The sequence below is a fragment of the Barbus barbus genome, assembly GCF_936440315.1.
Source record: "Barbus barbus genome assembly, chromosome: 38".
Taxonomy (NCBI): Eukaryota; Metazoa; Chordata; class Actinopteri; order Cypriniformes; family Cyprinidae; genus Barbus; species Barbus barbus.
In genome coordinates this window covers 324118-337500 of record NC_136716.1, presented here as the reverse complement: position 1 = coordinate 337500, position 13383 = coordinate 324118, and the positions used below count along the sequence as shown (strand labels likewise).

General features: G+C 40.0%; 2 protein-coding genes across 2 annotated transcripts in view; one reads left to right on the top strand and one right to left on the bottom strand.

The window, feature by feature from the left end:
* The window catches only part of nif3l1 (NIF3 NGG1 interacting factor 3-like 1), an 8746-nt gene extending 87 nt beyond the window's left edge, over positions 1-8659 (top strand). Inside the window, exons 2-7 of the mRNA XM_079397627.1 lie at positions 3160-3613; positions 4924-5071; positions 5151-5274; positions 6453-6591; positions 7664-7747; positions 7824-8659. Coding sequence (XP_079253753.1) covers positions 3160-3613; positions 4924-5071; positions 5151-5274; positions 6453-6591; positions 7664-7747; positions 7824-8008 — 1134 coding nt within the window. The 3' untranslated portion in view covers positions 8009-8659. The remainder of the gene's footprint in view (positions 1-3159; positions 3614-4923; positions 5072-5150; positions 5275-6452; positions 6592-7663; positions 7748-7823) is intronic.
* Positions 8597-13255, bottom strand: gdpd3b (glycerophosphodiester phosphodiesterase domain containing 3b). Its single transcript, XM_079397628.1, has 10 exons — positions 12944-13255; positions 12029-12071; positions 11429-11564; positions 11300-11345; positions 11081-11199; positions 10313-10402; positions 10060-10193; positions 9760-9819; positions 9633-9684; positions 8597-9541 (listed from the first exon to the last, which is right to left on the bottom strand). The coding sequence occupies exons 1-10, from the start codon at positions 13089-13091 to the stop codon at positions 9404-9406; spliced, it is 966 nt and encodes a 321-aa protein (XP_079253754.1). The 5' UTR covers positions 13092-13255; the 3' UTR covers positions 8597-9403.
* Positions 13256-13383: the final 128 nt, after the last annotated feature.

Sequence of the window (13383 nt, the reverse complement as noted above, 5' to 3'; positions counted from 1 at the left end):
ACTGTAATCTCTTTGATATAAGCAGTAGTTTGATTTGTTTCTGCTTCTGTCGCGTGTTTGAGTTAGACTATAAAACAGACGTTATTTACACACAACTGCAGCTTTAGTTTATAAATCATCGTTTCTGGGAGGCATTCCATGCGCAAATGCCAAACATATGCATCTCATGATCTCACATGCATTAAACATCTGACTGACAATTATGGTTCTGATTGAAATAACAATTCAAAACCAATTACTCTGCTAATTTAATTTAATTAGGTAATTACAAATTATTATATCATTAATTTATTAAGTTTATCGTGAATAATGACACAATTTATTATTTTAATATTATAATTTATTATTAATTTTATATTACTAATTAAATAAATATATTTTATTTTTAGGTGGGGATGAGTTTTTGACTTGCATACCTCATGAAAACAATTTAAGATGCTAATCCAAGTTATATTCATAAAATTATATTAAGTTGTTAAGTTTAATAATTTTTATAATAAAATGTATTATTTTAATAATATAATACTATATATATATATATATATATAAACTGATTAGTTTATATTGTTATGAAAGCAGATTTCTATGCTAATATAATTAATTTTATTAATGTAATAATGCATGCAATGTCTGAGTAAACATTATTTTACTATTTAGGTTTGGACGTGTGTTTGTCTTGAAACACTTAGTGACTCCTATCTTTGAGAGCCTGCGTACTCTAGTGTACTGTACTCGGTGCGTACTCTAGTGTACTGTACTCGGCGCGTACTCTAGTGTACTGTACTCGGCGCGTACTCTAGTGTACTGTACTCGGTGCGTACTCTCCTGTACTGTACTCGGTGCGTACTCTAGTGTACTGTACTCGGCGCTTACTCTCGTGTACTGTACTCGGTGCGTACTCTCCTGTACTGTACTCGGCGCGTACTCTCGTGTACTGTACTCGGCGCGTACTCTCGTGTACTGTACTCGGCGCGTACTCTAGTGTACTGTACTCGGCGCGTACTCTAGTGTACTGTACTCGGCGCGTACTCTAGTGTACTGTACTCGGTGCGTACTCTCCTGTACTGTACTCGGTGCGTACTCTAGTGTACTGTACTCGGCGCGTACTCTAGTGTACTGTACTCGGCGCGTACTCTAGTGTACTGTACTCGGCGCGTACTCTAGTGTACTGTACTCGGCGCGTACTCTCGTGTACTGTACTCGGCGCGTACTCTCGTGTACTGTACTCGGCGCGTACTCTCGTGTACTGTACTCGGCGCGTACTCTCGTGTACTGTACTCGGCGCGTACTCTCGTGTACTGTACTCGGCGCGTACTCTCGTGTACTGTACTCGGCGCGTACTCTCGTGTACTGTACTCGGCGCGTACTCTCCTGTACTGTACTCGGCGCGTACTCTCGTGTACTGTACTCGGCGCGTACTCTCCTGTACTGTACTCGGCGCGTACTCTCCTGTACTTTACTCGGCGCGTACTCTCCTGTACTGTACTCGGCGCGTACTCTCGTGTACTGTACTCGGCGCGTACTCTCGTGTACTGTACTCGGCGCGTACTCTCGTGTACTGTACTCGGCGCGTACTCTCGTCTACTGTACTCGGCGCGTACTCTCGTCTACTGTACTCGGCGCGTACTCTCGTGTACTGTACTCGGCGCGTACTCTCGTGTACTGTACTCGGCGCGTACTTTAGTGTACTGTACTCGGCGCGTACTCTAGTGTACTGTACTCGGCGCTTACTCTCCTGTACTGTACTCGGTGCGTACTCTCGTGTACTGTACTCGGTGCGTACTGTACTCGGTGCGTACTCTAGTGTACTGTACTCGGTGCGTACTCTCGTGTACTGTACTCGGCGCGTACTCTAGTGTACTGTACTCGGTGCGTACTCTCGTGTACTGTACTCGGCGCGTACTCTAGTGTACTGTACTCGGCGCGTACTCTCGTGTACTGTACTCGGTGCGTACTCTCGTGTACTGTACTCGGCGCGTACTCTCCTGTACTGTACTCGGTGCGTACTCTAGTGTACTGTACTCGGTGCGTACTCTCGTGTACTGTACTCGGTGCGTACTCTAGTGTACTGTACTCGGTGCGTACTCTCGTGTACTGTACTCGGTGCGTACTCTAGTGTACTGTACTCGGTGCGTACTCTCGTGTACTGTACTCGGTGCGTACTCTAGTGTACTGTACTCGGTGCGTACTCTCGTGTACTGTACTCGGTGCGTACTCTCGTGTACTGTACTCGGCGCGTACTCACGTGTACTGTTCTTGGTGCGTACTCTAGTGTACTGTACTCGGTGCGTACTCTCGTGTACTGTACTCGGTGCGTACTCTAGTGTACTGTACTCGGCGCGTACTCTAGTGTAGTGTACTGTACTCGGCGCGTACTCTCCTGTACTGTACTCGGCGCGTACTCTCGTGTACTGTACTCGGCGCGTACTCTCGTGTACTGTACTCGGCGCGTACTCTCCTGTACTGTACTCGGTGCGTACTCTCGTGTACTGTACTCGGCGCGTACTCTCCTGTACTGTACTCGGCGCGTACTCTCGTGTACTGTACTCGGCGCGTACTCTCCTGTACTGTACTCGGTGCGTACTCTCGTGTACTGTACTCGGCGCGTACTCTCCTGTACTGTACTCGGCGCGTACTCTCGTGTACTGTACTCGGCGCGTACTCTCCTGTACTGTACTCGGTGCGTACTCTCGTGTACTGTACTCAGCGCTTACTCTCCTGTACTGTACTCGGCACGTACTCTCGTGTACTGTACTCGGCGCGTACTCGTGTACTGTACTCGGCGCATACTCTCGTTACTCGGCGCGTACTCTCGTGTACTGTACTCGGCGCATACTCTAGTGTACTGTACTCGGCGCGTACTCTCCTGTACTGTACTCGGCGCGTACTCTAGTGTACTGTACTCGGCGCGTACTCTCGTGTACTGTACTCGGCGCGTACTCTCGTGTACTGTACTCGGCGCGTACTCTAGTGTACTGTACTCGGCGCGTACTCTAGTGTACTGTACGCGGCGCGTACTCTAGTGTACTGTACTCGGCGCGTACTCTTGTGTACTGTACTCGGTGCGTACTCTAGTACTCTTGTGTACTGTACTCGGTGCGTACTATGTTTGGGATTAGAAATAAGTTTGTAAATGTCGCTCTATCTCTTTTGGCACAGATGTTGCTCAGATGTAGGGAGTTTTCTGGAAGACTTCTCCGTCCTCTCCTGCAGAAGCAGCGTGGTTTGTCTTCCCATCAGCCCCTTCTCTCGGCTCACATGGATCTGCCGATGGTGCTGGAGGTTCTGGAGCGGCTCGCTCCGCTGTCGCTGGCAGAGTCCTGGGATAATGTAGGTCTGTTGGTGGAGCCCAGCAAGCCCCGGCGGGTCAGCTCGATCCTGCTGACCAATGACCTGACCGCGGCGGTGATGGACGAGGCCGAGGCCCTGCACTGCCAGCTCATCGTCTCCTATCACCCTCCGCTCTTCCGGCCGATCAAGCGTCTGCTGCAGAGAGACTGGAAACAGCGTCTGGTGCTCCGAGCCGTTGAGGCTGGCATCGCCATCTTCTCTCCACACACGGCGTGGGACAGTGTCCAGGGCGGACTCAATGACTGGCTCGTGGCAGGAATGGGTGAGAACTAGGGCTGTCACCATAAATCCATTCTGAGATCTTCCGAATACATCGCCATTCTCTGTGGAATCCATTCTGAGCTTAGATTTTAACAGGAGATGGCGCTCTACTCTAATTTACATTTACATCATGTCCCTGGAGCACAAAAGCAGTCATCAGTAGCACAGGTATATCTGTAGCAATAACCAACAATACATTGTATGGATCAAAATTATACATTTCTCTTTTATGACAAAAATCATTAGGATATTAAGATCATGTTCCATGAAGATATTTAGTAACTTTCCTACCATAAATATCAAAATTTCATTTTTGATTAGTAATATGCATTGCTAAGAACTTCATTTGAACAACTTTAAAGGAGATTTTCTCTATATTTAGATTTTTTTGCTCCCTCAGATTCCAGATTTTCTAATAGTTGTATCTCAGACAAATATTGTCCGATCATAACAAACCATACATCAATGGAAAGATTATTTATTCAGCTCTCAGATGATGTTTAAATCGCAATTTTGAGAAATTGACCCTTATGACTGGTTTTGTGGTCCATATTTAGTCATTTAGCAGACGCTTTGAAGAGACTTACAGATGAGGACAACAGAAGCAGTCAGAATCAACAAAAGAGCACTGATATAAGTGAGCAAGTGCAATAACAAGTCTCAGTTAGCTTAACACAGTACATGTAGCAATGTCTTTTAAATTAAATCTTTGCATTATATAATCAATACAAATAAAACAGAACAGAAAAAGAATAGTGCAAGCTACTGTTAGAGGCCTTTTTTGTTTTTTGTTAATTGTATTATAAATAAAAAGTAAACAAATAGAGAGAATGCAAAAAGATTAGAGAAGCTAGTTTTAGGTTGTTTTTTTTAAAGAAAATAAGCAGTCAGTAAATTAATAGAGTGCAAGTATTTTTTTTAAAGAATAGAATTAGAATAGAGTGTTAGTGTTTATCCACACACTCAAACACTGATGAAGAAGAGCGCTGAAGAGCACTGAGTCTGTAATCTCACCTCGGCTCAGAATGCATTTATGATGCCAGATTAATGTAAACACAGCCCACTGTGAACACTTCTGAATGATTATTTTAGGTTCAAGTGTGTGTAAGGATTTGGAAATGAGCAGAGTCCGGCTGTTTCTGAAGTATGCAGCGCCACCTGCTGTTCAAGACTAAGCTCAGAATCCACTCCAGAAACAATCGCCATGCATTCGGAGAATCTCAGAGTCATTTCTGGATTGGGGTTATTTCCCAGGCCTAGTAAGAGCTGGTGTGTTTCTCCAGTGTGTGATGTGTGTTTGTGATTGCTCAGGTGAAGGATCGGTGTCGGTGCTGAAGCAGGCTCACTCCAGCGGTCCTCAGAAACACCGGCTGGAGTTCTGCTGCGAGACTGATGCAGCGCTGCAGCGTCTCCTGGAGCAGCTCAGACTCCTCGAGGACCTCCAGTGCGCTGCGGTCAGGTCAGTGTGTGTCCGTCTGTCTGCGGAGAGTCATGTACAGTGATGCGCTGGTCTGTGATGCTGGTGTACTGATGTTCAGGAGTGAAGGAGGAGGTCAGCAGGTGGTTCTGACCTGTCCCAGCTCGGAGCTGACCGCTGCTGCACAGATCCTGCTGACCGATCCACACGCCAGCAGATGCCTCAACATCACACAAGTCCAGCCGGTGAGTCCTCAACAACACCTTCATTATTACCTGTCACGCTGCTCAGCTTTGATCTGTCAGTAAATTGAGTAAATTCATACTTTTAATCAGGAAAAATGCATTAAATTCATCATTAAAGATATTTTACAAAAGATTTCTTTAAAATAAATTCAGTTTTTTTATGTTGTTTTTTAAGTGCAGTCAAGTTCCAACTTTGTGTTAAAAGCACTAAACTTAATTTGATGAATTTGAAGATCTAATAAAGAAGATAAAGAGAGGTCAGGTAAAGACATTGTGACAATTTAAAGTCATTTCAAGATATTTATAAGACGGAAGTTTTCTAACCGTTTCTTTAAGATACACTAGTGTTAAAAGGTTGTGTGGGTTTAAGGAAATTAATATTTTTGTTCATCAAGGATGCATTAAATTGATCAAAGTGACAGTAAAGATATTTATAATGTAACAAAAGACTTCTATTTCAAATAAATGCTGTTCTTTTGAACTTTCTATTCATCAAAGTAGCCTGGGAAAAAAAATCAATTATGATTTCCAAATTAGTTTTCCACAATTGTGTTCAACATTGATAATAATCAGAAATGTTTGTTGATCAGTAAATCAGTATATTATTATGATTTCTGAAGATCATGTGACACTGAAGACTGGAGTAATGATGCTGAAAATACAGCTGCAGATCACAGAAATACATTACAGTTTAACACATATTCACACAGAAAACAACTAGTTTAAATCATAATAATATTTCACAATATTACTGTATTTATTGTAATTTTTGATCAGATAAATGCAGCCTTAGTGATCAGAAGAGACTTCTTTCAAATCCAGGATAATTTGAGCGGTGTACATCTTAAACAACAACTGGTAACACACAATACTTGTGTGTGCGCTAAAAACAGCCAACACAAAAAACCTACAAAATAAGAATATTATAAATTAAATCTATAATTTCATTAAACTCTAGGGTAGTGCAGATGAGCTCCACTGATAATCAGATGTAGGCGGAGCCACATAATTAATGTGAGCACATGACACAAATACTGTAACAAAGTGTTCCATTGCATTTCATATATTCTAAACTTTGAAACCTTTCTCACTAGTAAATAATGCTATGATCTTCTGTTAAAAACACGTTCAGTTGAGGTTGATAATAGAAGTGTATGCCTGTTGTGTCTGTGCTCCAGCCTCCTCTGCTGGGCTGCGGTCAGGGCCGGCTCAGTGTTCTGGACCAGCCCGTGTCCGTCTCTACAGCGGTGCAGAAGATGAAGACTCACCTGGGTTTGTCTCATCTCAGACTGGCTCTGGGGGACCAGCACACATTAGGTGGGTACGAGAGAGCTTCCACCTTCATTTACATTCAGAGCGGACACAGACGTTTAGATTGAACGCAAGGCTGTGATACAGTTACTTTAGTTGCACAAAAACTGACTGTTACACTGGGAAAAAGATCAATGTAGGATTTACGTTTCACTAAGACATTGCTAGTAAATTTCCCAATGATTACAAAGTACACATTGGATAAATGTGATATTTTGAGGTGTAAAGACTAAAATAGTGATGGATTGTTAAACGATTAGCATTAGACTTTTATAAATAAATCAAGCGGCATTTTTATTTTTATTTTTTATATACATTTTAATAGATATTGCAACCACAAAGAGTAGTGTATATTCAATGAGCTGAGCAAAAAAATAAAATAAATTACTATAGAATTCTTAAATATAGAAGTCACTATAGAAGTGCTCCAATTTCCAGGTCTTTAATTCCCATGGGAAGCCTGTAATTAAGACAGTACTGTACTACACAATTACATTTTATTTCATTTTTTACATATTGAAATATTGAAATTTACATATTAAAGTCATATGAAATAATGTTTTTTGACAATTTTATGAAAATGTGAAATGTTTATAAATTAGTGCTGATTAATTGCGATTAATCGCATCCAAAATAAAGGTTTTTGTTTACATAATATATATTTGTGTACTGTTTATTATGTATATGTAAATACACACACATGCATGTATATATTTAAGAAAAAAAAATATTTGTATACTAAATCTATTTATATATAATATAAATTATATAAATATATACATGTAAATATATATACTGTATGAGTGTGTATTTATATATAAATAATAAATATAAACAGTACATATATATATACTTTTTCTTTTTTTTTTTCATAGAGCAATTTATAATTCTTTAATGTAGTTTTTAATGTATTATCACAATCGTAAACAAACTTTTTACTGCTTACAGCACTTTGTTATTCTGGTAGTTATTTCCCTACTGCTGCTAATGCCTCACACATTCACAGTCTGCTTGAGAAAGATCCAGCTCTTGAGGTGTGTGTGTGTGTGTGTGTGTGTGTGTTTCTGTGCTGATCCAGGCTCTCTGGTGAAGACGGTTGCTGTGTGTGCCGGATCTGGAGCTTCTGTCCTGCAGCGAGTGAAAGCAGACCTCTTCATCACTGGTACATCACACACACAAACACCTAACCGAGAGCTGAAGAATAGCATGATTAGATGAGCTTGTTCTCTGATGCTCAGGTGAGATGTCCCACCACGAGGTTCTGGATGCGGTTTCTGCCGGCACCAGTGTGATTCTCAGCGAGCACAGCAACAGTGAGCGAGGATTCCTGACCGTCTTCAGACAGAGACTGACTGCAGTACTGGACAAGACGGTTAGCGTAGAGATCTCCCGACGAGACCGAGACCCTCTGCAGGTGCTCTGAGTGCACTGATGACCTTAAAGGGACAGTTCAGCAAAAAACACAAACTCATTCCCTCACCCTCAAGTCCAAACCTGTATGAGTTCCTTTCTTCTGCTGAACACAACAGATATTGTGAAGAGTGCTGGTAACCAAACAGTTTCCGGTCCCTATTGACTTCCACTGTATTGTTTTCTTTACTGTGGAAGTGAATGGGATGAACTGTTTGATTAAGCACATTCTTCAGAATATCATCATCTGTGTTCAGCAGAAGAACAAAACTCGACTTGAGGATCAGTAAATGATGATGAGTTTCTGTTTTTGGGTCAACTCTCCCTGCTGTAAATGTAAAAGTAACATCATTCTATAAACAAGCAAAATAAACCTTATTAAAAATAGTGCATAAAGTTCTATTCACGTTTGTTGTTTTAAAGTGTACTCATTTGGTCCCACTTCATAGTAGGTGTCTTTAACTCAAAACAAGTGAGGCACAGTGTGCTTCAAGCATTCGTGTAGTTTTGCAGAACATGGGTAAAGTTAGAGATTAGTTTTGGTTAGGTTAGTGGTATGGGTAGGTACAGTGTAATTATAGAAATTAATTACAGATTTAATTACATGCAAGTATTGTTTTATTAAAAATACATTTAAATAAAAGTACAATGTAAACATGTATGTACACAAGTGCATTGAATCAAATTATTAATTTAAATGTTAATACTTGGTTTTAATTGTCTATTGTAACATTTTATTTCAATAGTCTATTCTATTAACTATAACTAACTACCAGTGTTGGGGAAAGTTAATTTTAAAATTAATGCATTACAATATTGTGTTACTCCATAAAAAAGTAACTGTGTTACTTAGTTACTTTTTATAGAAAGTAGTGCATTGTTGCTTCTCTATTACCTTTTATCACTTGGGCTGGGCTTACTTAATTGTTTTTTAATAACAAAAAACCCCAAAGTTATATTTTTGGCAGCTGTAAAGGCCGTTTCACACCAAAAGAGCGGCTGAAGGATTTCTCTCAACATGGCAACACCAGAGCTGTCACTCAATACATGGGAAACTATTTAACTGGTAAAATTAAATTGGAAATTTAAAAATAATGCATTACTTTACTAGTTACTTGAAAGAAGTAATTGATTGCATCACTCTCGTTACTTGTAGTGCTTTACCCCCAACACTGCTAGCTACATGAGTATTAGTATACTGTCAGCTAACACTTTATTTTGACGGGTCCCCAGCAGACATTCTACTGAATGCAAGTAACTCTGCGACTACATGTCAGCGTATTCTACTAACCCTCACCTAACAGTCTGCTATCGAGTGTTGACATGTAGTTGCAGTGTTAGTAGAGTGGACTACTGAAGTGTAGCCTGATCTCCTGGTAAAGCAGTGTTTACTGTTCCTCTGAAGGAACTAACAGACAGCAGGAGGTGGAGGGTGTTTTTTGATGTAGTTTGTGAGGAGGGTGGGATAGTCGGTCATAACGCCTGTCGCTCCGACCGCAAATGCCGCTTCCATATCGCTCTCCTCGTTGCACACAAACAGCTGCACCTGAGACGGAGAAATGAGATGAAATGAACGCTTCTGCTTTGGACTGGAACTGTTTTTATCTTTAAACAGCGGAGGAAAGTCACATATTCACCTGCAAGCCTCTCTTGATCAAGTGTTCAAACAACGATTTCCGCATGGTCAACCTAAAAACATCAATAAACACAATAAAAAACCGGATGGAGAAGTGATTTGACAGCTCGAAGATGAATATTACTTACTTCTGGAGCAGAGACACCACACATCTTTTCTTCAGGATGGCTTCTTCTGGAATATAAGTCCTGAGAGATCACACATAACTACTGGATTAGTATTAGTCAAATGCAATGGATGTAAATACAGTTAACAAGGTCTCATTTGTTAGCATTATTAGGAAATGAACTGATGTGGTGAACTAATGGAACCTCACTGTAAAGTGTTACTGCTAAGCATAGCTGAAGATTTGACTTCTAATATGTTTGGTTAATGAGTTTCAGTCCTCCTCACACAGTAATGAATGCAGAGGTGGGTTATTGACGGACCTGTTGATAACGCTGGGCAGGTAGAAGAGCAGCAGGCTTTCCCCCAGAGGAACAAAGGGAAGCAGTCCAGTATAGAAGAGCAACAAAAGCAGTACTCCACGCCTTAGGCTGAACATATAGGGCATGAGCGGGTTCTGCGCGCGCACACACACACACACGAGAAATATAAGACCAGATGAAGATCTTTGAAGGCTTGGAAAGGTTTATTAAGACTTCTATGATTAATGGCCCCTATAGAGACACGATACTGTACCTGCTTCTTACATTTCTCCATAACAGCAGACTCTTCAGAAGCCCAAACTGTGATAGTCTCTCTGCCATACTGCTTCACAAGATTACAGACCTACAGCAACATAACAGCCATATACTTATTCATCAAGTCTAGTTCTACAAGTAGAAGAACTAAATAACATTATTGAAAGTAATGACAAAACTCACAAACTGTTTACAAAAAAGTAAGTAAAAGTAAAAAAAAAAAGTAAGATTTTAAATCTTTACACTTTATTCGTTTGTTGTGCTTTAAAAAAGTATGCTCCTCTTATTTCAATGTGTTGAGTATCTACTAAAACACATGTAAAGTACTTGATTATTATCATTTTAACTAGTGTTTTTCAACAGGCTATTAAAATCAATAGAAATGACATTAAAGTGTATTTTAGACTACCATGTCAGTACGCTACTGTTAGCAGTACACTTTAATCATATTTCAAATTATACAATTAATTATAAAATTACATTTAAAGATGTTCTAGCCTACTTAAGTGGGTTAAAAAGCACTCAACTAATTGCATTTAATATACATTTTAATTTAATTGGAAACAACAGTTAAGTGTCCACAGACATTACATTAAACTCACACTTATATTGTTTTAAAGTGAATTATTTCTGCTTTTTTCTCAATGGCAAGCTAGAACAGGGACGGATTTCAAAAAATAGTGAAAGCACAGAAGATGATCGTGATCCAGAAACAAACTTGATCAGCAATATGAATTAAATGAGAATGTAGTGAACGTGATCTTACCTTTCTGATGAGCAAGTCATTGTTTTCTTTGATCTCGAGTATCATTGGCATGTTAGGAAAGTTCTTGAAGACGTCTTCCAGCAATACAAACTTTCTGTCCTTCCCTGTGCTGTAGTGTCCTAACACATGGAAAGCAACATTGCATATTTCATCATAACATTATATGTAGTAATAATTAGAGCTTCACTACAACATGTAGAAGCCTATCGCAGTATTTACCAACATAAAAGGTGACCTCGAGTCGCTCTTCATAGAGAGGCAAATCCTGAAACATACAAAACAGGATTCAAAAGCCACCTCAAATAATAGGGAGATGAAAAGACAAGGTTTGATGGTTAAAATAACTACCTGGAATCTGAGAGATGACACAGTTTTGTCGTATCCGGTTTGTCTCAGAAGGTTGTTATCGTGTGAGACCACCACACAGCCGTCTGATGTCAGGTGACAGTCCATCTCCAGCATCTCAGTGCCCACAGATACAGCACTGGACACATCAGACCCACACATGATGAGTGCACAGAAGAAGAGAACACACACACTCTCACACACACATGATGAGTGGACAGAAGAAGAGAACACACACACTCTCACACACACATACACACACACATGATGAGTGGACAGAAGAAGAGAACACACACACACACATGGTGAGTGGACAGAAGAAGAGAACACACACACACACACACACACACACACACACATGGTGAGTGGACAGAAGAAGAGAACACACACACACACACACACACACACATGGTGAGTGGACAGAAGAAGAGAACACACACCCACACACACACATGATGAGTGGACAGAAGAAGAGAACACACACACACACACACACACACACATGGTGAGTGGACAGAAGAAGAGAACACACACACACACACACACACACACACACACGCTGAGTAGAGAGACAGAAAGACACCCAGCAAAGGAGAAACTCACTGTGTGAACGCTTCCATTGTGTTTTCTATCTTCTCTCCAGATCCTGTAAGCAGCATAAACCATTAGTTCATCTCTAAATCAACACTTAGGCCAATTTGACCCAAAAACACTTCTGAGCTGCTGGAAATGCTTGCAAAGTTTCAACACTGTTTCGCGGGATGTGCGGATTGATATTATATTATTATGATGTTAGTGGGTCAATTTGACCTTCAAGTTCCATGATTAAAGTCAGCTTCTGACCCAAAATAAAAGCATGTTGTTATGTCAGTTTTTAAAGGGTATTGACATGTATGCATTTGGCAGAAGCTTTTATTATTACACATACTGATTAAAAAAATATAGCCTGAATGCTCTGTAAGTCGCTTTGGATAAACGCGTCTGCTAAATGTATAAATGTAAATGTATTCAAAGAAATGTATGCTGCGTTGAAGGTGTATATTTGTATCCATTTTTATCAATTCTGCTGAGAATCGAGCCCATGATCTTGGTGTTGCTCGTAGTGTTTGAGCTTCAGGAAAATATCAAAAATAAAACCAATTTAAAAATAAAAGAAATAAAAAATGTTTCATTTAAAAAAAAAAAACATTTTATGAACATATTTAAAATACTGTTTACAATATTCACATTTTGTGAAAAACAAATGTTTAAAAAAATAGCCTAGTTGTTAAATACAATTTAAAAAATAATAATAATCGCAAAGTAATGTTAAAGGTTTACATTTTTTACTTGTTTCTTTTTTATAATTTGAATAAATTATGGTCAGTTTGATTAATCACACTAGTTTTTTTAAGCATTATTAGTATTTTAAGTATTATAGTATTTTTAGGTATTAAAAGGTTTAAGTATTATTAGTTATTCACATATCTTAGTTAGATATTATTTATCTCAAACACTTATAGATTCAGAAGAACTTGCCTCCTCTGTGTGAAATGTGTCTGCAGTGGAACTCCAGCCGTTTCTTCTTATGAAGAATCAAAGGATTGCGCAGCAAATACAGAGAACAAACCCCATAAACTCCGACAGCCGAGCCGAGGAGAAGAATCAGGCTCAGTGTGTCCATCATAATAACAGCCAATCTCTCACCAGCTGCCCTTTGACTCTCAGAACCGGATCAGCAGTCTTTCTTCCACCTGCTCTGAAGCTGGGCTTTATAAGTCTTATCTCATGCAGGATTTATGGCTTGTTCTGTGTAACCAGCATGTGATCATGCATGAGAGCTGGGTGTGTGGTTAGCTGCAATACTGATATCATAACTCAAGACAAAACAGGGTTTAATCATGAACTCCAAAAATCTGATCACACTTCCGTTCAGACTGTGTAACTATAATACTGAAAACCATAAAAAAAACCATCTT